The sequence below is a fragment of the Oenanthe melanoleuca genome, chromosome 1, assembly GCF_029582105.1.
Source record: "Oenanthe melanoleuca isolate GR-GAL-2019-014 chromosome 1, OMel1.0, whole genome shotgun sequence".
Taxonomy (NCBI): domain Eukaryota; kingdom Metazoa; phylum Chordata; class Aves; order Passeriformes; family Muscicapidae; genus Oenanthe; species Oenanthe melanoleuca.
The window spans coordinates 25,514,177-25,538,119 of record NC_079333.1 but is presented as its reverse complement, the minus strand read 5'-3'; the positions used below and the strand labels follow the sequence as shown (position 1 = coordinate 25,538,119).

Here is a 23,943-nt window from a genome sequence, read left to right as displayed (position 1 = left end):
CGGGGTCGCGCGCGCGGCGTGAGGTGAGGGGTCACGGGGCGGGGCGGGGCGGGCGGAGGCCCATGTGGAGCGGGAGCGGGAGCGGAATCGGGATCAAGATCAAGATCGGGATCAAGATCAGGAGGAGAGTGAGCCGCCCACGCTGAGTACGGGGAGGCCGGAGCCGCACCCGCACCGCCGGGCCCTGCACGCAGCCAGTGCGGACGCCGGGCAGGCCGCGGACGCACCATGAAGGGGTGAGTGCGAGGCTCGGCCCGGGCAGGCCCGCCGGGGCCGCCCGGGAGGGGAGCGGGGAGCGGGGCCCTGGCGGCGAGGCGGGCGGGAGGCGGAGAGGGCCGAGCGATGCCGCCGCCTCGGAGCTCGGGGAGTCCTGCGTCCCTCCCACCCTCTGGGACGGGGCCCGTGGCGGGTGCGTGCCGAGGAGTCCCTTTGGGCGAGAAAAGCCGACGGTGCCGCCGCTGGCGCCCTTTGGCGCCCGAGCAGGAGCTGCCCGCGGGGCTCCCGCGCCGTTACGATTGTGTCGCTGCCGGGGCGAGGATTCTCCGCACTCAGCCCCGCACTGGAGCGCGCGGGACGCGGCGGCTCCTCATGGTCGGGGGGAACCTGCCCTGCCGGGAGGGGATGCTGTCCGGCCTGTCGTCCCTGTTTGGTCCTTGTCTGGCGGTAGCAAAGAAGCGCCGCTCACTTTGCGAAAAAGCTGCCAGCCTCGGATGTGTGTGGTTTTGCAGTGCTATTGTGTGTAACATCCTCTTAGCGCTTCTGTTGTTTTTTAAAGTCTTTAGTTGCTACGTGGAGGCTGTACAGCGTGGATGGATGGCAAACGAGATGTGTTCTATGTCATGTTTCTGTAGCACACCCGCTGCTTTGGGCCTGGCATTGCTTCTCTCTGTCTCCTGAAAACTGGAGATTTCAAATCTGGTTGGCTGAAAACACTTATTCCCTTCTCAGTGGAATGAGGCGCCGTTTTTGTACAGGAGAATGGAGGCCTTTACACTAACAGTTGTGCTTTGGTGTCAGATGACCTGCCTGACCTTGTCCAGGTCACTTTGGGACAGGTTTTTAAATGTATGCTAAGCCACCTCATGTTTATTAATTTCAGCATCACTTGTGCTTCACAAAATGTGCTTGTTCCAGTTGTGCCTCAGTTTCTTCATAGACACAAAGGAAGCTTCCCCCATCTGTTTCTCAAAAGAGCATTAAACCAGTCCCTTTGAAACTGGTGTTATGCAATGATGGGTATTATTATTCCAGTTTGACAGCTTAAGGCAGGGTGAATGGAAGCTGAATCACTTAAGCTTTTACTAAGAAATGGTAAGGGGTTTAGCTTATTAGCAATAGGGGTGAGGTCATACAAGACTGCTTGATAACAGCCTCTTAGCTGGTTCTTACAGCATGTAAGCAGCTTCAGGCATCGTGAGGGGCTGGGAGGTTGTCTGTTGAAAGAGGTTCAGGGATAATTGCAAATAAACTCTCAGCTGACATAAAATGGTGTGTTTGGGACAACCTTTTATCCACCTGCACCACCCTACATAAAATGGGGCACGGCGGAGTTTGCAGGAAGAGCAGCAGCACAGATCAGCCAAGATGAGGTGGCAGTTGACACGATCCTTGTTCCACAGTGCTCCCGACTGAACTGGGTTTCCTTTTATCCTTTATTGACCGTTCTGCCATTTGCTGTCGCTTAGCATTGCTTTGGTTGTATGTCAGTCGTGGGACAGGGTTACTGGGGCCTGGATGTGTGAGTGGGAGAGCAGCCCAGGCGTGTCAGGCTGGAGCTGTGAGGATCTCCTGCAGGGCACGGCCAGAGTTGTCTGCCGTGCTCAATGCTCCCTGAGGAACTGAGCCTGGCTTTGCTTGTACTGATCAGGAGTACTCATTTCATGGACTTCTTACTTATTTTAACTTTTTTTAAACTAAAAAGCTATGGAGAAAAAACCTGCATACCATTCTTCTGCTTCCAGTGCACCAAACTTCATTTCTGTTACTTTACTTTTACTTGTAGGCAGTTTTATTTCTGGTTCAACTGCTTTGGGTTCTGTACTTGGTATTTCTGCTCTTCTTGGTACTCTTTAATCTCTTTGAAGAACAGCATATTACTGTCCTGCCAAAACACTGTTAGCATCACACAGCAAGTTCTGTTGCACGGTAAATTCATATTCCTTTGCAGATTCTCATATTGAATCCAGGTGTTCTCTAAGAATTCAGATGGAGGCAAATATGCCGACAGAGCTCAAATTGAAAAATAACCCCATTTAAATACAATGAAACTCAAAGGACTAGATAATAGTTCAAAAGGAATGTATAAATTACACAGGGGTACTTTGAAACAAATCCAATTTTTTTTTAAATTACAAAGATCAGTGAAGATCCTGTCAAAAGATGGGTCCAAAAATAGATCTAAAGCTTCCACTCCCAGCATACAGAAACTGATGGGCTTGAAGGGATCTGGTCTGTCTTAAGTATTGAATCCAAAATTGTGGACTGACTCCATCTGACTTTTTTTCTGGGAATGTATGCACTGCATTATAATCCACACTACAAAATGCAGAAATTATTTTGGAAGCTCTTAGGGCAGCTGATGTTTTATCAGCTGCGATTATGAAGAGTCTACTTTGGCAGAGAAAGAATTAAAAAAGAAACTATCCAGTTCACTGTCATCAAATTTCAGATCTAAAAGACTGTGTAGTCAACATATGTTGCTTGCAGTCTTCTTTCTTAGCTCTCTGAATTTGAAATACCACATAGATGTGTGATGATAATACATAGCAGGTTGTAGTATCTCTGTCATCAGGGTGTTTGAGGTTGGGTGACCTCTTCTGCCTAGGACCTCTGGTTTCAGAAATAGTGGAAGATTTTTGTGCTTTCTCAGCTGCTTACAATTTCGTGGATTTTCTCTTATTTGATGAGTTAAGCACCTGCTTCTGAACTGGGAGCTGCTGTTAGCTTCCACCTGGTTTTGTGAGACATGGCTTTATGTTCACTCTATCCTCACCTTCTGAATAATTTTGATAGATTAGGGTCTCATTATATTTCCCTTTTTTTCATAAATGTGACTTGAAAAACTGAAGTAATTCACTGCTCTGTTAGTGAATCTTGTGATTCTCTAGAGATTAATTTATTTTTTCACTTATTATGTGTTATTGCTTGTTCTTGAATTTGAAGATGTATTTTAGAGCTGTGTTTGCATGAGGAAAAATACTAGTGGAAGGGACTCAGGTTCCACTGTCTGTAGTAATCTGGCTGTTTTTATAGAGCAGATGCAAATAATACTCCCTGCACTTTGCTGTTTTCATGGTGTTGATTCCCTTGTTGCCCAGTGGTTTTAATTACACTTGTTATTCTGCTGGTTTTAAGGAGAGAAAACTAAAAGTCTTGCATTGATTCTTGAAAATTTGCTGATTACTGTCCATGCCATTTGATATCTTAAAGTAAGGGTACATTTCTGACTTGTTTCAGATGCCTATGAAAATAAGGCATCCAGCCTTTCCCTGATGGCCTTCCCTAAAAATCGCATTACATGAGGCTATTGCAGGACCTGTATGCTCCATTGCGTGTGTGTACCTGCAGTGTGACCAGGATTGCCACATACATGGAGCTGGTAGTGTGTGTTACAAGCAGGGCCCAGTGCCTGTGATCCTGTGCATGTGTTATTTTGTCACATTTTCCAAATCCCTCTCCAGTTTTGATGGGAAACACCTGGGAGATTGTCAGGTTGTAGCACATCCTGAGCCATGTGGTGGAAAACTGAAACAGGGAGTGAACAGAGTGCTGTGTGTTAAACCAGCCTTAGAAATAAATGTGCACTACTTTGGATAAGACATTCCTAGGAGATTGCCTCTCAACTTTGTCATGTTTGCAGCTAAGTCTCAGATTTTGTAGTTCCTAAGGGTCCTCCTGACTTGCTGTGGAAGAGTCCTACGGGCTGCATTTTTCGCAACAGGTACCTGCTGCCCTAGAGAACTTCCTAACCCTGAGACTTTGTAGGCTTGTGCTGCTCTGGCTGCCTTTGTAGGAGAGACATCACAGCTGGGGAGTACTGAACATAACAGAAAAAATACTATATTGTTTTTCAAGTGTGGAGAGTCATTATGGGTAAGCTGTGATACCTCTGCTTGTTTTGCCCAGATTCAAGGAGTAAACCTTTCAAGGTCTTGAGGATGATCATGTTTCTGAGGAGAACAGGGAAGATTTTTTCCTCTCCTGAGTTAGTATGACAGAGTTTGTGCAGAGCTGCTGAATTGTTTCCGTTTGCTCGGCACAGTGCTAAGCTTAACACATATGGGAGGAAGTTCCAAGTTGATGAGAAAACTGCTGAATGGTCGTGTACAGTGGAGGTGGGACAAAAAGGGTAATTAAGCTTGAAAATCACTTTATTTTTAGGCTTTTTCTGAACCTAGAAATGTCCAAGTATGAGCTATAATCTGCATTTATTTTCATGGACAGTAAATTTAGACCTTGACTATATGCAAGCTTAAAAATTACTTAACAGCTTCGACATGAGTTTATAAAAAACTCAGTGTAGTTTATTATAGGTACTTTAACCTGATTTATGACTCTGACCACTTTGAGTTTAATTACATAACCAGATGAAGGCATTCCACAAAGTAGGAAGGATTGGGAGGGTAGGAAGATAGTAGAGGAATTGTAGCCATTTACTGAAGCACTTTAGACCCTAGTCTTGTGCTTTGAGTACTGTTTGACTATTTGGTTCTTTCTGCATGTAGATGTGGCTTGGTAGTTTGGGACATTTCTGTGAAAAATGTAGCAACATTAGTTGATAACCATATGCCACAGACTCTGCTGCCATCTCCTGAGGACAAGAAATGATGCATCCTCCTTTGCCACACTAAATCTCCTTTAAAATGGGGAATAATGGGTGATGAGTGAGCCAGAAAAACACTTCAATCCAAGTGGAAATCATTCAGAAATTGAAGAGCCTGACCATTTGGAAAGCCTTAGAAGTGTTCAGACCAATAATCTGAGAAGGCGCTAGATATTGTTGTCCAGGAGAGGAAAGAATATAAAAAGTTGGATCTTTGTTTGTTTGGGAATTGATAAGAGAGAAGTGCAGTACTTCCTTGCATCCCTCCTGCTCTAAGTGAGGCAGGCAATGTCAGGATTACTTTCTACTCCCGGCTGGAAAAGAAAAATGACCCATGTGGGAGTTGGTTGTAAAGCAGCAGACGTTTGTCAGGAGGGTGTTTGAGGCGGGAAAGCCAGGAGTAAGAGAGAGTCTGTGCCCAGAAGAATACCTGATTATTTGGAGACTCTTGGCCTGGAAGACCTGAGAGCAGAGAAACACAGCAGTGAAATGGGGTAACTGTGTATTTGTATCAAAGTACATTGAATTACTTCATTATGAGAAGGAAATTATACTTTAGGCTTTTTTGAAAATAGAGCCAAAACCATTTCCACAGCACTGTCACTAGGCAACTAAGATTAAGATATTTGAATTTTCCTGGGGGCAGAGTATTTCTTTAATTAATTGAAAATACTGTGCTTCATAGTAAGATCTTCATGCATGAAGTACTTCCTGAGCTCATTTGGCCTGTCTTCTCCTTCTCTTTCTCCTTGTTTTTTTCCAGGCTCCATGTGAATTTTGGCCCTTAGCAGACTAAAATCCCTAACCCTGAAAAAAATTCTAATTTCCACCATCTGAGCATTGTATTTATGTTCTCTTGAGAGTATGAGACCAGGACAGCAGCTGAAGGTTCGCGAAAGTTTTCTCTAAATGACATTTGGAATTGTCGCAAAGATCACAAATTAAGTTGAAAATGGCAGTTAAAAGAGATTTTTTTTTGGTTTTAGATATTTGGCACAAAATTTATTAAAGAACAATTAATTCTTAGTGAAAATTGGGAGAAGGACCGGGGGTGTTAAATGATTGCTGCCCTAGAAGTGTTTTCAAGGCAGGCACATAAAACTGATAGCACATTCAGTTAATTCTTCACAGTATGTTATTAATATAATGTGTGATTTGAACACCTTGCAAAACCCAACTCTGGGACTGCAATCCAGAGTATTGGTAGGAAACCCATAATGAACTGACTTTTTTTTTAATCACTGGAGGATTTTTTTAGAGGACAAAGGTATTTTTAAAGAAATGCATTTTCAGTGACCTATAGAAATAGTTTGTGTGAAGCAGAAAAATTTTCTCCTGATATGTCAGTTCCTGAGTTTGTTACCTATGTACATAAAAGAAGTGCCCTCAAGCTGTATATCTCTAAATAAGGTACTTTGTAAACATCACTTCTGTTTTGAATTTGAAGGTAAGCTTCTATTCTTATCTAATGATCATCAGGTACTTCATGAACACTAATTAGCAAAGGGTCGTGATTGTTGGATCTGGGGACATTGAGGATGTTGAAAGGAACAATTATCTATAAGGTGTCTCAAGATATAGTTTGTAGAGGCACAAAACTAATTTCGAGGAAAGCTCAAATTTCAAAATAGTGAAGTACCTCTGTTTAGCAATCATGGATCAAAATCAGTGTTCTTGGGAGCTTACTTTAGAGCAGCAACGACGAGTTAGGGTTTCTGGCAGCCCTTTATCTGCCCTTTTTCTATGATTGCAGACTAGTTGTTTCCTCTTTCATGTGATATTGGTGTACCTGGGATAGGCTGATGAAATATTTACGCCTTAACGTTGTGAGGTGCTCTGGAGCAGCAGAATTTTATGGACAACTAAGTGATGAATGTATCTGCTTTTCTATTCTAGACCAGCTACATTTATTTTTGCTATTTTAGAGTCTGAAAATTCTGTCAGCTGGGCATAGTGATTCCTACTCTTTGCATCCATGTACAGAATAAGATAGCTTATAATTTTCTAAGGAAAATTTATTTTTCACTTGAAGATTTGAGACCTAGGGCATATTTCAGCTGGAAAAACTGAGGCTATTATAGCATAATTTTGCTTCTTGCATGTGAAGACTGCCCAGTCTTTTGTATGTTTTGTGGTCATGTTGAAGCTGAGTAAATTATATAATATCCAGATATAATGAAGAAACTTGGCTGTAATGTGCTGTGTATTATTTTTCATTTTTTTGATGATAAAGGAAGAGGCAACCAGGGTCTGATGTATGTCTTGGGGAATTTTGATGCATGACATTGAAACCTGTTCACAGTGAGATCCAGTAGACTTGCAAGTCTTGAATGAAGTCTTCTGGTAATTCTGATTCTAAAATTGCTTTGTTTTCTTCGGTACATCATTGTGCTCTTCTGCAGGCCAGAAGTGGGTAACATCCAGCAGGGTATCAGGTGTCATGCAAAACATGTTTTCAGTAGTAAGCAGGACTAAAGAAGATCAGGGGTCTCAGAGCAAGTTGCTGAGACTTTTTGCATGCTAGGTTTGTATTTATCCTTCTGGCTTTCTGACAAGTGAAGCAGAGTAGATATGCAGCCCACAGATATTTGAGATAATTGAAAACATTCTGATCTGCCCACAAGAACTAGACTAACTTGTGTGTGTAGCAAGACAGCTTATCTATTAAAAAAAAAACAACAAACAAACCCTAAAGAAAAACAAACCAATCAAAAATGCTACCAAAATCCCAACAAAAGAGCCACTAGGAGAGGCTCTTTTGGCCTTGGAGTAGAATCCAAGCAGGGCCACACTCTTCAGGTCTGTAACCTTCATAGTTCTGGTTTGGTGTTATTTTATGAGTGGATTATGCTGTCTAGACTCCTGATTTGACTTGGAAGTCAAAACAGAAGCAATAAAGCGAGCTGGCCACTTAGCAGGTGACAAACCTTCTCTGAAGTCCTCTTAATTTGTTAGGGCCCATATCTCTGTGCTGCCTCTCCTGACTTACTCCTCAGTAAGTTTTGCAAGTTTCAGATACAGCTCTGATAAATTTAGCCTACCATATGCCTTCAGTAAGCCTGAGCCCAGCTATCAGTTACATGGAGATCTGTTTCAGTCAGGCACATCCCTCTGGGGAGAGACTTGCACTATTTCAAGTTGAATGAGACTGAGATTCTTACAGCATTAAGAAACTCGAAATTTGCTCTTTTTCTCCCTGATGTTGATTCTAAACTAGTGTTCAGCACTTGGTATTCCCAAGGAGTGAATCTGTGCTTCCTCTTGAACTGTAGCTGGAAATTGGCTGCCTCTCGAGCTGTCATTCTATATAGCAGGTCGCCTTCAGTATATCTTGAGCAGCAAAAGGTAGTCCTAGCATAAATAACACTAATGTCTCATGTAGCCTCTGTTGCTTCCACCAGTATCAATGTAAAACATTGTAGGAAAAATAGACTGTTCAAATCACCTGTAAGCTGCAGGCAGAGCAATGCAACTGCAGCAGGACTAACTAGATTGCATTTGGTCCTACAAAACGTATGAAGCTTTTTCTAGCCAGTGCCTGGAGGATCTTAAGACACTGGCATGCAAGAGCAGGAGGGTTAATGTCAATGTTTTGGGTGCTCATCCAGTTTTGTGGATCACTCTTCACTTCTGCTCTTACATCACTGGGGATGTTGCTGTGCACTTTTAACAGATAGTAGCCTATGTACCAGGAACTGATTTCCTTTACTAGTGAATTCTCAAAGTGTTTTTTTTCCCCAGTGACCAAGTCATGGAAAGTAGCAGTTGTGGAAAATGCAAACGTAGTCCTAGGATATGTCAGGAAAATACTTCCAGTAGTGACAGAAAAAACTTACTGCCATTGGACAATAGCGTTGGGCTGTTGTAAGCAGTTTTGGTTAGCCACGTTTAAGGAAAATCAACTTTAATCAGAAGGAATGTAAGGAAGAGCTAGTATGACAATAGTAGGAATTAAGAGCCAGTCTTACAGGAAGAGGCCAGGAGCTTGGCTTTAGTTCGTAGAAAGGTACGAAGAGATCATGACAGCTCTCTGAAAAGACCTGTGCAATGGTCCCCCTCGTCTCCAGACAGCATAGAGGTAGATTTGAGTTAGTTATTACTAACTGAGAATAATGGTAGCTTGAGAATAGCCTTAGAGTGGAAGATGTTTAAGTGACTTCAGAAGACTCTATTTCATTGAGAAAAGTGTGTGGATTTGTAGACTACTGCAGTAGTAAGGGGCCTGACCTGATAAGCCAGGAGTACTTCATTCTGTGCTAAAAACAATTGCTTGGGATAGGGTGACTGGCTTGTCCCGGCTTTGATATCTAAGATGGAGTACAGTTGACTGTTGTATCCTCCATGGAGTGCCATTTGAGCTATAGGGTGCCAATAGCAAGTGTGGATCTTCTTAAGAATATTAGTGGTATCGTAGGGTAAAATAATTTGTTAAGGAAGAGCATGTTCCTTCTGGGCACTTCAGGTTCTTTACACTTTTTTATGTTCTCTCATATGCTAATTTGAGCTCTTAATTTTTTTCTTTGCAATAGCAGAGGATAAGTGTTTCTGGTACACATAGTTGGACTTTAGCTGACATAGTAAACTTACTTAAGTTACTGATTTGGCTGAGACTTCACTTGAAGAAGGTCTAGTTGTAAACAGCTGTTGAAAATAAACAAACTAATAACAAAAACAGAAAAGACCCCACAAAGCTGCTTGCTTTTCTGGTGAAAAGAAGGGAGTGATAATTTTGAGTCCTTTGTTACAGGTGCTTTGTCTTGGCTATTTGGAGTAGTTTTTTAAAGTCAAGTATTAGGATCAAAGTGCATGTCGTTCTTTGAATTACAAAGTGTAGCACAATATTCCTAGACTGTGTTCACAGATGTACTGGATAATCTATATCCCTGTCCTCCTCTTGCACAGTACTTCAGTTTAAACCGGGGTGAACTGGCACTTCTGCTCAAGAACCAATTAGTTCTGCCTATGATAACCTTTTTTCTCTTCTTTATGCTGGCGGAGAACTTGTTTGGTGAACACAGTCAAGGGACTGATGTGGGTTAAAACTAAACTTTCTTTTTTTTTCCAGGTTAGTTTTAATGGGTGTTGGTTCACCACATTGTTGCACAAACATTTGTGGCAGCAAGAGGACGGAAATGAGTGGCTTAGGAACAGCAAGACTGCTGCTTTTGGCAGCAGTGGGAGCTTTCTCATGATTTTACTCCAGACCCCACTTTTGCCACACTGTACTCAGGCAAAATGATGATTTTCATTATGTGGGTCTTCCTTTCTATGTTCTTATTTAATTTATGTATTAAATGGTTTTGTGCATAATAGATGTGGTATTGATTTAATCAGACAGTGTTATACATTAAAGTAATTTATGGTTTGAGTACACGCTATTTAAAACATATATATTTAGCGTATTGATTTATGCTTCCTGCAGTGTTTTTCAAATCTCTTTCATATTATTCTCCATCGTAAGATATGTCCCTGGTGCAGTTCTTGCATGGACAAACCAGATAGTGACAGAGCACAGGAGACAAGCAGCAGGAGATGGCAGGAGGCAGCAGTGAATGTGGCAAGTGGTGAGAAATAGGGGAAAATCCAGGGGCTTGAGGAAATGTGTCAGCAAGTGCTTTATAGCCATCTACTGACAGAGCTCATTTCTTTGGCCTGATGCCAGCCTCAGAGGTGATGTCTTGGCTCAGCAGCTCTCAGCCTTAGACTTTGCTGCTGCATTTATTTATTTGTTCTCTGTCTGAAACCTTCTTGGTGGAGATACATTTTCTGGCCATGTTCCCTTTCTTAGCCATCTTCTCCTGGCTGTCTGTGGTAATATATTTTAGTCCTGTTACACTGTCATCATAAATATTTCATAGTGACTGTCTTCTAATGCCTGGTTTGTTTGATTAGTAACTAATTAATCTTAAAATACTATTAGAAAACTCTACCTGGGGATGGTCTGTGTCAGGGATTTTTGCTCAAAAGGAGACATGGTGTATAGGAACTGTTGTGAGTTCATCATGCTAGTGTTGCTGATCTACTGAAACTTGGAACTACTAGTGGTTTTTTGTATCACCAAGGTTAATATAGTGTTATTTGGAAAAGAGGTCTAGGCTTTCAGTAACTGAGTAAGAATGTGAGGTTTGTCTCTTCACTTACTGACCTCCTGCACTGCAGCTCATCTGACCTAGCTGGGTAATTGACACCTGCTCCTTTTGGTTTCTATTGTCATGCAAACTGCTGCAAAAGGGGCTCTTCAATCTTCTCTTCCCTCCTAGTACAAGATTATTGAGCTGCCTTACTCCAGCAAAACTCTTCCACTGCCACAAATATACCCAGGAACCCACATGCTGCAGTTTTACTCCTGCCCTTTGTGAGGAAAAGGCAGCAGCACTGCTGGCTGGGGTCAGAACTTGCCTTCCACGAGCCGGAAGAAGGTCTGTTGTGCTAAGCCGAGCAGTTGTGCCAAGCTGGGCATAAAACAAGTACTACAGTTTCTCCGCCATCTAATAACAGTTTACGCTGGGAGTACTTCCGTAGTGTGAGAACATCATCCTTATTAGCTCAGGACTTACTTTGTGTCAGAATATAATTCTCAAACGGACTTGTGCAAATGGCCAAACATGAAGAAAGGAATCTTGAGAACAAACATTGTCTTTACTGCTGTTTGGGCAGAAAACAATGTGGTTGCCCATATCTATTCAGTAAAACAGGGCTGATACGAACCTGCAATTGTGTGCTTTTCTAATTCCATGTGCACTGGCTTTGTACCTGCCTACATATTCTGGTGGCCATTTGGGAAAAGATTTTTATTACCTTGGTCTTTTTATTTTTCATTCTTGTTATCCTTGTTAGAACTGCTTGCACTCATTCAAGGGTAACTAATCTCTTTTTTGATTTTTTTTTTTTTTTTTTTAATTCTGCATGTATAGTGTTTCTGTCGGGAAGTTAGAAAAGAGAGAAGCTTGGTCTGTTTCTTCTCAGTATAATTCAGTGTATTTTAAGGTTGTAGTTCTGCTCTCAGCAGGAATAAAGATCTTAGTAATGATCAAACTAGATGTAGGTATCACCTTGAGAAGGGCACACTTGCATATTAACAGGCTTGATATATTTGTTGTGTGCAATACTGTTGGTTTTTAGAGACAGATGTCTAGTAAAGACTTTGTCTAAGCATAAGCTTTATATTGATAGGTGGTAAAATTGAGGCTGTCTTTGAAGCATGGATAAGTACTTCATTTCCTTGGTCTCTGTTCTAGATTTCTCTAGTTTTGTTCTAGCTTTATTCCTCACATATTTTCTTTGGTTGGGATTTTGTTTTGGCTTGGTTTTTGTTTGGGTTGGTTGTTTTGGGGTTTTTTTTTTGTTTTTTTTTTTTTTTTGGTAATCTTGATGATCAGAGGGCAGATGAGTGGGATAATGCTAATACTTCTGCACAGATGCATGTTCTCCTGTTTCCCACCCAGTAAAACCACACATATACTACAGAACGTTAGTGTTTAGTGTGGCCTGAGAAACTTCTGACTGTATAGAACTGAAACTAGGTTTGGGACTTAAATCAGCCACCAGCATAAGACTTGATTGTATGAGTTTGATGGGGCAGTTCAAATATATATTGAGCTGACTATTAGGTGGGACAGTTCTCTAAGCATAAGCAAAATAAATCATCTTGGGCATCCTTAAAACTGTTGCAGTATGGCAGATGTTAAGCATGTTTTGATTTGTTCCAGTAGCCGGATCGAGCTGGGAGATGTGACGCCACACAACATTAAGCAGCTGAAGAGGCTAAACCAGGTCATTTTCCCTGTCAGCTACAATGACAAGTTCTACAAGGATGTACTGGAGGTTGGCGAACTTGCCAAACTAGGTACAAATGTTCTTGCCAGTAATTGTGGGCTTTGTTGGCAGAAGCGGTCATCATTGCTATCCGTAATGATTTTGGATAGCAGTTCCTATTTAGTTGGTTTACATAATGAAAAATAACTGTTTAAGAACCTCAAAGAAGCTGCGGAAGGTTCTGCGTTCAAAGTAGATTACATCCCATTGGGAGTAGGCATGTTTTCTGTTCCAGAAGAAATCAGTTGTGTATTGCCAGCTTACCTCCTGATGTCATTGCTGGTTGGTGTGAACAGTAATAAGCAACCACTGTGTCAAAGCAGCACTGGTGACTTCATTCCAAGTGTGAATCCACAATGTATGTTATTTTATCTGGGTAGGAGAATTAGCAAGAAGGGAGGGAGGGAAGAAGGAAGATATAGGGTGTAAATGAAAGAGCTGTATGTGTAGTTTGAGACTTGTTACTGATAAACCTTTGTTTCCCTCCTGGCAGCCTATTTCAATGATATTGCAGTGGGAGCAGTGTGCTGTAGGGTGGATCACTCCCAGAATCAGAAGAGACTGTACATTATGACACTTGGATGCCTGGCACCCTACCGAAGGCTAGGAATAGGTAAGGAAAGTCTTCTTTTGTATATGAGGCATCAAAGAAACCAAATTGCTGTCCAGCTTTCTAAATGCTCTTTCAGATTTTTAATCGACTGTGCACTTCAGACTACTGATTTCTTTGGAAGGGACTTGGGGAAAAGAGTATGATTTATCATGTGTTCATTTTTCCCTACCTTTCAGAAATGAACTTCGTGTAGAAATTTTTAATTTGGGATTTCAGATTATTTTAATCTTAGTCATATATCATACTGTGTGTAGCCAGTATGCAAGTCATACCTATGTAGAACACAACATTCCTTCATTGGCTTCTCCTTTCACTCTTCTAAATGTAGGGGCTTTCTATTCATTTTGTCTTTATCCTTACTGATTATTGCTGCTCAGGGGTAACACCTGCTTTTTGTCTATAGTGCATTTAATTCTTTGCTCCACATTGTAAGCTCATAGGACAGATTAATCAAAACCTTAGAGTAATCAGTTTGCTTTGCTTCAATCCGACAAACTGGATTGAAAAGATAACTTTATCTTAAATTATTTTACTAGGTCTGTAATAGAAAAGCTTCCTAGTGTCCTCACTGCTTTATACAATGTTTTGGCTATATTTTGCGCTGAGTTTGAGACTTTGAAACTATTATTAAAATAAGTTGATTTATACATATGCTTCTGGGCTGTTGTGATTTGTATTTCTTCTTCAAAGAAACAATGAATTAAGGTTTATGAGCAGTCAGAGAGAGAGAGTGAAAAATTTAACATCATGTTTTATTTGCCTTTCCTAGTTTTCACACTATCATTTTAGTCTACCTACAGTTAACCTGCCTCTCCTCAAGGAAGCACCTCGTGAAGTACAGACTAAATTGTGCCCTTCTAGTTTTCTGAAGTATGTCTTTATCTTTTGTCAGGAACTAAAATGCTGAATCATGTCTTAAACATCTGTGAAAAAGATGGCACTTTTGACAACATCTATCTGTAAGTAAATGAGTTACACTCATGCATTCTTTGAGAGATGATAAAGGTAGATGTGGGAGCAAAGGGATGGAGATAAGTGTGGGTTTAGTGTATATTTTAGTGGCGTCATGGAACATCTTGTAAGTACTAGCAAGAAAGCCAGGGGTCATATTCTGGGCTTGTTGTGTCATGCTGAGAAAATCAAAAGCGTGCTTGCTTTAGAAAAAGTTCTACAAATTTGCTGAACTTGAAAATAATTTACTTACAAAATTACATTCTAGAGCAAAATTCCACTGTAAGACCCAAAAGAAAAAAAAAGTTTTACAAAGGATTTTATTTTTGTCATACAAGGTCATCTTCAGAATGGAAAATACTGCAAGTTTTGATGCATTTGCTTTTTGTCTTTTATGACAGCACTCTGTGGGTTAGAATATCAGAGATCCTTGCAAACACTCAAAGTTTACATTCAGCAATAAGGCCCAACTGCTGTTCCCATGCTTGAACCACTGCCAGGTCATCTATTTGTGCAGCAACACAATAAACTACATCAGTGCCCTGACCCAGCTGGGGAAGCTGTTTTCAGTTTTGTTTCTGGGTATTGTTTTTTCATTTGTGTTTTTGGGTTTTGGGAGTGGTTTTCTTGTGCTTTGTTTTGTTGTTTCTGTTTTTTAAAATCAACTGCATGTCTGCGTAAGTACTTGGCACAAAGCAGACAAGAGAACAAGGACTGGGGTAGAGGGCAGTCACCCCAATAGTCTCCGTGGAAACAGAGTCTGAAATCCATAAATACCAGAACTATGCTTTTTCTTTGCTGCTGGTTTCACACATCTGCTTTTTCCTGTGCATTGGTGTCTGTGTGGTTACCAAGTGATGCAGTTTTTGGCCTGATTGCTTCTCTGATGCAGTCTCCTTCATGTCCATCACTGCCTTGGCTGTCACACCAGTGCAAGCATGATGCACTGCTAGGGATAGGCCCACAGCAGGTACAGCTTGGATGGACTTAGATTGTCACAGAACTACACCCCCGAATACTTGCCAGGACTGTGGAAGATGCTTTTTGAGGAGTGTTTCATTCACTGATATCACTGTAAATGGAGTGACTTTCTCCTCAAATTTAGTCCATTTCTGCCACGGAGGTGTGAACTCTTTCACATCCTCTACTGTTGTTGCTTTGTGCCATCTCTGTAAGAGGAATGCTTTAGAGGTGTCTGAGTAAAATTGCTTTTGGCTTGTATTTCTGCTCACCTGCTTTAGGAGAAGTGGTAATGAACTCTCTGAGATGCCTGCTAATGGGACAGGAGCTTTCCCTTTTACTTTCGCACATTACTGTGTGAACAGTGAAGGAAGTGGTTGCTGGTCCTAATGCAAAAAAACCCCAAATCCTTAATGATCCTTCTTTACACTTCCCAGACTAAGGATTCTGGCTTGACAATAAATAACCCCCAAAATTGGGCTAAAGTTCTTTTAGTGGCCCATTGATTTTATGACTGTGTCTATTGCTTGTGCGTCTTCTATCTGAAGATACTATGCAGCTTAGCACCAAACTTGGTATCAGTGCCTAAATTTGTCTTTATTAATAAAGCTCCTTTGTAGCTTTTTTATGCTTATTTGGCTTAATACTAAGATCTTTTGTTTTGTTCTGCTGTTGCTTCCACGGTTATTTTGGTTCTATGGTTATGCAATGTGTTGTCATGGCAGTGATTCATGAACTTGTGCAGTGTCCACTGAATTTCAGGAGTGTTTAATGAATGCCTTCTGTTGAGCCTAATATTTTTCTTTATCTCTTATTTTTACTTTTTTTTTTTTTTTTTTTTTTTTTTTTTTTTTTTTTTTTTTAACAAAACTTGTGCAAATAAATGTCCTGGTCACTTAGGATAAAGAACTGATGGCTGTTTGATTGCCAACTTTGTGTTACAGTGTGTTGGGATCATCACTGAGACAACTCCTCTGGTCATCTGCAAAGTGTTACTCTACAGGAGGTTAAAGCTGGCTTTACAGTGCAACGCTGTTATATGTTTCCACAAAATATCTGCCCATATTGCTTTATAAAGAAAAATTGAAATTACTGAGGTAGTAGTGCTTCAGTCTATCTGCTATTTTGTGTTCCTTGAAAGAATTTTACTGAGGGGAAACATTTACTACTATTCACAACCACAGGCCATCCAGGAGCTGAGTATTAGCCCAGAATTAAATTGGGAAGACCAACATTTCCAGTCTTGGATTTACACTGCTGTTCCTGTCTTTATCTAGATATCTGCTTTTCTTGTCTTTGACTATTCTGAGAATGGAGGTAGAATACTGACCCCTGTCTCTCTGTCCTTTTTTTGTCCCAGGCATGTCCAGATCAGCAACGAATCTGCAATTGACTTCTACAGAAAGTTTGGCTTTGAGATCATTGAGACGAAGAAGAACTATTACAAGAGGATAGAGCCTGCAGATGCTCACGTGCTGCAGAAAAACCTCAAAGCCCCTTGTCATGGCCAGAATGCAGATGTGCAAAAGACCGACAACTGAACAAAACCCCAGTGGACACTTTCTTGCACTTGCTTGTCGCCAAATAAGGAAAGAGAGGCCTTTTTTTTTTTTTTTCTTTTTTCTTTTTTCTTTTTTTTTTTTTTTTTTTTTTTTTTTTTTTTTTGATTGGTGGGTGTTTTGTTTTTTTACTCCACCCCTTCACCTTAATTTTTTTTCTTGACCTCTCTCCAACAAAATGTAATGCTTCTTCCAAGGATTGTCCAGTCACGTTTGGGGTTGGGTTTTGGTTGGTTTTGATTTTTTTTTTGGTAGGGTTTTTTTGTTGGTTTTTTGTTTTTTTTTTTGGGTTTTGTTTGTTTGTTTTTTTGTTTTTTGGTTTTTTTTTTGAGGGCGGGGGCTTTTTTTTGTTTTTGTTTTCTCTTGGGGTGGGAAAAGGTTTGCAGATCTCATTTAAGTTTGAGGTATGGAGGGCTTGAGCAGGTTATTCTGATGGCAAGTTTTCTTCAGAATTATTCTTTCAGTAAGCAGAATGTAAACCCAATGGGGGGAAAAAGGCAAAGCAATATCTTGTCCTTTGACTCCTACATTATTGTGTTTTTTATAACCTACAGGGTACTTTACTCTCCCCCATCCTTTGAATGCTACTTCAGTACTTCCCATTCTTCCTTTTAATCCCCCCACCTCAAAAAAGTATATTTAGTTCTTCCCAATATTTTTGAATATGGCTTTTTCTTCCATCTTTTGCTGAGAAGGGTGGGCTACTTTACCATACCTTTTCACTCTGCCTGGGCTGATCTTTTTGAATGCTTTTTTTAAATACTCCTCACCCAAGCTGGTGCTACACTTCTTAACTGACCGAGAGGAGGATTTAGAGTGGTTTGTTTCTTCTTATTTTCATTTACTCAACTCCCAGCAGACTTTTGCCAGAGTAAGAGCTAGATCTGGTGTTGGCAAGAATGACCTTGTAAAAATATGAATCCTGAGGCAACACCCTTGCTTTAAAAATGGGTGAAATTCTGCAGGACTCATTGACAGTTTTTTCTATGTTGTTGGGATGGAAAAAGTGACTTTGACCAGCTTACCAGCTTTGATGACATAAGGCAAGCACCTGTCTCCAGATAACTTTGTTACAGCTACTGAATCTGTGGTGACAGATGTAAGGGTTGAGGAAACCAGGCAGCAAGGCTAAGGCGGCAGACATGAAACTGACCCTAATCATATAGCTTTGCAGGGTCTCCTGGATTTGCTTGGGATTGGCTTGACTTGCTGTGTTTATGAGCTCCTTTGGGAGGAGGTGGTGAAGAACTGCACGATTTTGCTCCTTTGAAGATTATGTTCCCCTTTCCCCATTCAGTAGTAATAATGCAGTTCTCCTCTGGTGAGAGGGAGTTTGTGGAGCACCGGAGAAAGCAGCATATATTAGAGCATTTTATGGGTTTGGAAAATAGGCTGGCTGGCTTCTTCCTAGTACTGTAACCTTGAGGCTACAGTAAACTGTACTAAGCTATGCTTTGCATCCTTTCATGCTTCATTTGCGTGAATACCAGTGCTCCTTTCTAGGCACTGTTGCCAGCAATTTTATGTATGCCAATATAAATACCAGCTTGAGCTTGGACTCTTCTCCAAGCATCTGGGAAAGTGCACTGAGCTGAGACAACACCAACCTGCCCCATCCCCCATGTAGATGCTGAACTGTATTCTTTTCCTGTTTGTTTTTTAATGTTTATATCTGCATCTTGAATTCTTCCACTCTGAAAGCCTCCAACCTGTAGTGTGCATTGCAGCATATCTGGTTAGTAGGTGCTGTCCAGTCATTAGAAAGTGACTTGGGAACCAAGGATTCCAGGATGGGAATTGTGGTGAGGCAAGGGATGGCACCCCTCGCTGCGTGGGATTTGGTCTTTGATACACCAGGGGTGACTATATGAGCTGCTACACAATTACTCTTTTGACAGAGGTGTGTAGCATTTGTTGGAGTGCATATTGACAGAGCTGCACTGGAAAACGGCTACTTAATTTGCTGAGTTTGCACTAATGGAGTCCTGGAGATGGGCAGATGGCCAACACCAGCCCATCTGCATGGCCCGAGCACCTGTGTTTGCAATGCTCAGTGGCAGACTCTGGCTAGAAAGATGCAACCGGTTCCCTTGGCAGAGGCAGCCTAGTTCTGACAATTGCTAAGGCCTGCTCCTGGTGGTTATGCAGGCAGTCCAGCATCTTTCTAGAAAGGGATGTATCGAAGCACAATTAGCTTGTCATATGCCAACATAGTTTCCCTGGCCATCTGTAGACCAAACCAAGAGGAGTATGTGGAGGGAGAGAGAGATAGGATTGTATTTGAGGCTGTTTGTGCAGCACAGCTGTAACTCAGACCATAGCTGCCTCTGGTGCCAAGCAAAGTGCTCTTCATTCTTCTAGAACTAAGTGGTAAGTGTTTGGGTTGGGTAGATGGGCGTGGGGATATGAACTCTTAGGAATTGCTGTTGTCGTAGGCTTCCACAAATCAGTGTGTTTCACAGACAGTTTTTCTTCAGGTTTAAAAGTACAAGTCTGATGTCTGAACTTACTTGGATTAACCTTTGTTTGTCTCTTTTTGCTTTGGGCTGCCATCATTTTATGAATGTATCCATGAGAACAATTCTTAAAGCTCCTATTCCACAGCAGGCCTTCCTCACTGTAACTTCTGATAAAACGTTTTGTAGGAGGTGGAAGAGAAGAAATCTAAGACATCTTTTCCCGGGCAATTAATCCTGGAAAACAGTTGTTGAATCTTGAATACAAGGTTTAATCTGAATCTTGAAAGAAAACTGTGTTCCTTTACATGGATAAGGGCAAGCGAAGGTCAATAGTTCTGGATGGCAAGCAGTTGTATTTTATTAGTCTATCAGTTGTGTTGAGTGAGGGAAGAAAATGCTGTATCTTAGTGCTGTTACCCAGAGACACTGAAATTGTTTGAAGTGTGGGCTTACTGCAGGAAGTTACTTTGATTGTTGCTGCAGGAGGACATCCTTCTAGTTTGAAAATAACAGCTTGTGAATAACTGAATTTATCCAAAGTTGGGAGTTTCAGTGGGGAAAAAAAAACCACCAGCGCTCCTGTTCTGGATGAAGATCTAGCAAGAAAAATGTACGTGACTAACAGCTTTAGAGTGTAAATTGTGCATATACAAGTTATTCCTGAATCTCTGCAACTGGCTTTGTCATTCATCAGTTGAAGTATGAAGATACAGTAGTATCAGTACAGAAATACTCCTATTTGAGGAAACCATGGTACAGGAGAAAAAGAATAACCCAGAAGAGAGATCACTTGTTTTTGGGAGGGATAAGGGAGAGAATGTATTTAGTGTATACAGAAACTGTCTGAGTTGACATGATGCAGCTAATGGTTAAACCTGCCAACTAATATGACATACTTTTACAATTGAAACAAACTTACATGATATTCTGTTAAATCTTGATGGTGCCCTGTGTCTAGTAAAAATTTGATGCCCCAAACTGTTTTATTCTCCCCCATGTTGTAATCCAGGGTCAGCTGCTATGCACAATGTCTGTGTTTTGTAAAGTGTTTGCTGACTTGGATGTTTCTTTTGAATCTTCAACTGCTTCCTGATTAATTTGGCTAAGACCACCCCTAGTCTCTTGAGTTAAGATTTAGTGAAAGGTATGTTGTATGCAGTTTACAGATGCATTCTCAATGTTACAAGTTAAGTTGCAGGGGGTGAAAATTCTTTACAATAAGATGGTCCATTTTTAATCTATATCATTGCCCTTGTACATCAGGAGCATGTTTTTGTTTTTCTCAAACTCTTTAGAAATACTGTTCAGAATAAATGTGCACTATTTGAGTTATGTCATTTACAACTTGTCATGTGCATTTTTTTCTGTCCAGCTGTTTCCTTCTTAATTCAGATATCGACTTCCTCAGATGTTTCATAAACTCTGTAACTCAGAAGATTACTAACATGAACTGTATGTTGGGCTGCTGTGATGAATGCTAAGGGTATCTGACAACTGTGCAGAGTGAGGTCTGTTTGTTTGTTTTCCCTGAAGGTATGAGCCTTTCCTCAGAAATCTTCTGTCTTGTGGGGTAGGAGGGAGGAGAGGAACTGTTCTGGAATATTTTTTATTGATTAGTGAGCACTTTGGATACAAACAGATCAGGTATCAAGAAGTCTGGTTTGGGCTTTATAGGTTAAAAAGTTTCAAGTATTCCAATTAGCTGCTAGCTATAGCAAATCTTGACCAGAGTCTTTGAAAAAATTATGGTCCGTATTTATAAAAGTGACTGGTCTTAGCATGCAGCACATACTCTTCCCTACTGTCTTTTCTCATCAATGTGTTTAAGTAAAACTCATCTCCCTTCTTAACAATTCCAGTCTCTTCTGTTAAAGCTACTTTTTTCTGTAATTTCACTGTGCTCCTCTGCTTTGAACTGCCATTTATGAAGCGATGAAATTGCACTCTGGTTCTGGATAAAGAGGTGTTTCACTAAATATTCTATAGTGTATTCTTTTCACTTAAATAAGTTCCTCTGGAAACTGCTTTATCAACAGATGGAGTTGCTGCATATTCATTAGAATAACGTGCAAAAGCCAAGCTCAGGCTCTGAAACTTGTCTGCAGTCTTGAGTGGCTGCTTCCAGCTGTCTTCCCTGACCTCTGCTGGAGGGCCTGGAAACCACAGCTGGAAGTGAACTGCTACCAGAAGTGCAACCCTTCATCACTCCAGTCTCATGAGCAGCTGCAGAGGCTGGAAAACTTGCTGTACTTAAACTGCTGCAGCTGTTCTCCAAGCCATTTGACTTTTATTGCTTTGTGTTTCTTTCCTTCTCCTTCCTCATTCCAGTTGCCTTTTAGAACAACTTGTACAATACTAGGCAACTGAGTTTTCCTTTACAGGGAAACTAGCAGGTACTCCTGATCATTTATGTTGCCCTTTCCCAAAGCTGTGCTGGTTGTACAGGCACTCCCATTCCCATCACTGCATTCAAAACTTGGGTGTTCATGGCACCTCTGTAATCACTCAAGGTGTGCTGTTATTTCTTATTTGTTATGGTACAACTATTTAAAGAACAGTTACCACAGCAGGATCGAGTGAGTGAATGGTCAGTCATTCACTCCATGTGGAACATTGGGATTGTTCTATCTTTTAATCAGTTCTCTGTCCCTGTGAGGGCATTATCCTCTGATCCTGCACTATCTTAGATTACTTTAAAAAATCCCTGTCCAAAAGCTCTTAACGTTAAGTCCTTCTGAGAATCTACCAAACCAGTCTTGTCAGGTGAACACTGTCATCTGTTTCTGGCACTATTACTTTCCCTTCTATAGGGGTTCTCTAAATCTATTCAGCCCATCTTATCCAGATGCTTTATAAGGGACAAATGACCTGTCTTATGTTCTTTTCTCTTGCTCCTAAAGATGCATCAATTCAAAAGATATTTTTATTCTGCCTTTTTCCCTCCTCCCCAGGGCTTTAACACTTTGTAAAAGTATTCAGCTTTGCTACCATTCTGCCTGAAGGCATTGTGGTATCACCAGCTGAAGCTCTCTAAACTGCTGAGTTGCCAGCTTTCTTTCACTCCCTTGAATGTACATGACCCATAGTTGAAGAAACTCCTGCACTGACCTGTGTTCTGATTACGTTTTTGGTTAAGACTATCTGAAATAAAGCTGCAAAACTTAACTTATTAAATGAACAGCAAATTATCTATTCAATATAATACAAGTATTTGTACAAAAGCTGTTTGTTTTCTTTTAACTATCTTGCGATATGATTGTAAATCTCTATTCTCCAAGACAAGCAGGCTCCTGATACTTGGCAGGTTCCTGTTGTACGTAATTTCACCTGTGCATTTTTGCTACAGTATTTCAGATATTTAACCCTATACTGGTATTGACCATTTATGAACTCAAACACGCTACAGAGTGCAAGAGTGTTAGAAGCTAAATTTGTTTTTGCTGCTTTGGACGGGGGTGCCTATTTAGTGAAAATCTTCACCAAAAACAGCACACTTCCCTTTAGAATAGAAAACTTCCCCCTCAGTTTATATTCACTTTTCTTCCAGTTGGTTGTGTCATATCAGAACTAAAGATTATGAAAAGCAAAAAAGTGCTTTTACATACTTACATTTTCAAGCTGGTATTTATAGTAATGTTAGAATTCCTCAGCAAAAACAGCTTGGGCCTGAATTTTCTTCACAGCTTGCAAATGGGCTTTTCACTTAATGTCAGCTGCAAGGTTATTTTGCAAGTGGCAGCTATTCAAAATAAAATGGTTTGGGTTGTTTAACATCTGATTGCTGCTATGACTCATTTCAACAACAGCAGAGTTCTTGGACACTGCTTCAGAAACTTGTCCCTGCTCTTTCTAGTGTAAGAAGGCATATGGATACAAGATGCTTTCTCAGAGAAGCAGTTGAGGCTGGAACTGGGAAGCTGCCTTATGGATGGTAATTGAATTAGGCGTTAGCAGGAAGTAAAGTGAGGTGGGGGGAGTTATCAATGATCCACAAGCCCTCATTTCGTGGATAAAATAACACTTTACCTAAACTCTGATTTAACTCTCGAGGAAGATGGAGGGTGTGCCTTCTTCCCCAGTAATAAGCGTGAGCAGAGCATGTGACAAAGTTAAGGAAAAATGCCTATTAAACCATCACTCATAGCACAGGACAGTCACAGGACATGTTTGGGTTCCCTGTGAACAGCTCCATGTGGCAAATCTTTAGCCAGCCTTTATCTTTGCTCTCCATTTCGTTCCAGAAGGCTGATTGCCGGGGACGTTGTTTTATACTGCTGAGTTTCTCACATACATTGCGGGTGAGGTCGGCGAAGGGCAGCTCTCCGGTGATTCTCGCCCTGGCAGGACGGGATTGTTTCATCTGACAGCAACGCACACAAAATAACACACGGTCCTTTCCACATCACCCGCGCCGATAATGCTGCGCAGAACCAATGCTCCCCATCCCAACACGGCCGCTGCCCCTTTAAGAGCTGCCGCCCGCCCCTCCGCGCGCCTCTTCCCGCTGCCCTCATTGGCCGTCCGGGACGCCGCTCCCCTCCAGTTCCTGTTTCGGCCACCTTACCTTGTTGACGCCAGTGTCTGCCTCCCTGCTTTCTAATTGGCCCGCGCCGCCAATGTTTGTGGCGGCGATTGGTCCGCGCCCGCTGTGCCCCGCCCAGTGGAGGGCGAGTGACTCCCTCTCCAGCCTGGCCCTTGTTGATTGGCCTCGAGGGCTGGCCCCGCGTGCAGCGATTGGCTGAGGCGTGAGCAGCAGGGTGGGCT

The 23,943-nt window shown here is 41.4% G+C and overlaps 1 protein-coding gene across 3 annotated transcripts; it reads left to right on the top strand.

The window, feature by feature from the left end:
• Window positions 1-51: 51 nt before the first annotated feature.
• NAA50 (N-alpha-acetyltransferase 50, NatE catalytic subunit) lies at window positions 52-20,523 on the top strand. 3 transcript variants are annotated; one of them, XM_056495792.1, is made up of 5 exons: window positions 52-236; window positions 12,532-12,668; window positions 13,131-13,250; window positions 14,143-14,209; window positions 16,522-20,523. In XM_056495792.1, exons 1-5 carry the CDS (start codon window positions 229-231, stop codon window positions 16,700-16,702), a joined length of 513 nt encoding a protein of 170 aa, XP_056351767.1. In that variant the 5' UTR covers window positions 52-228; the 3' UTR covers window positions 16,703-20,523. The 3 variants fall into 3 exon arrangements, with proteins under 3 accessions (XP_056351767.1, XP_056351777.1, XP_056351760.1); XM_056495802.1 differs by having other exon boundaries at window positions 58-236; window positions 12,535-12,668; XM_056495785.1 differs by lacking the exon at window positions 52-236 and having other exon boundaries at window positions 12,482-12,668.
• Window positions 20,524-23,943: the final 3,420 nt, after the last annotated feature.

Bases quoted from the DNA above. Each gene is read 5' to 3' on its own strand.
- NAA50 (XM_056495785.1), top strand. From the start codon at position 12,497: ATGGCAGATGTTAAGCATGTTTTGATTTGTTCCAGTAGCCGGATCGAG. The intron at 12,669-13,130 runs GTACAAATGTTC...CCCTCCTGGCAG, and splicing joins TGGCGAACTTGCCAAACTAG to CCTATTTCAATGATATTGCA. The intron at 14,210-16,521 runs GTAAGTAAATGA...TTTTTGTCCCAG, and splicing joins ACTTTTGACAACATCTATCT to GCATGTCCAGATCAGCAACG.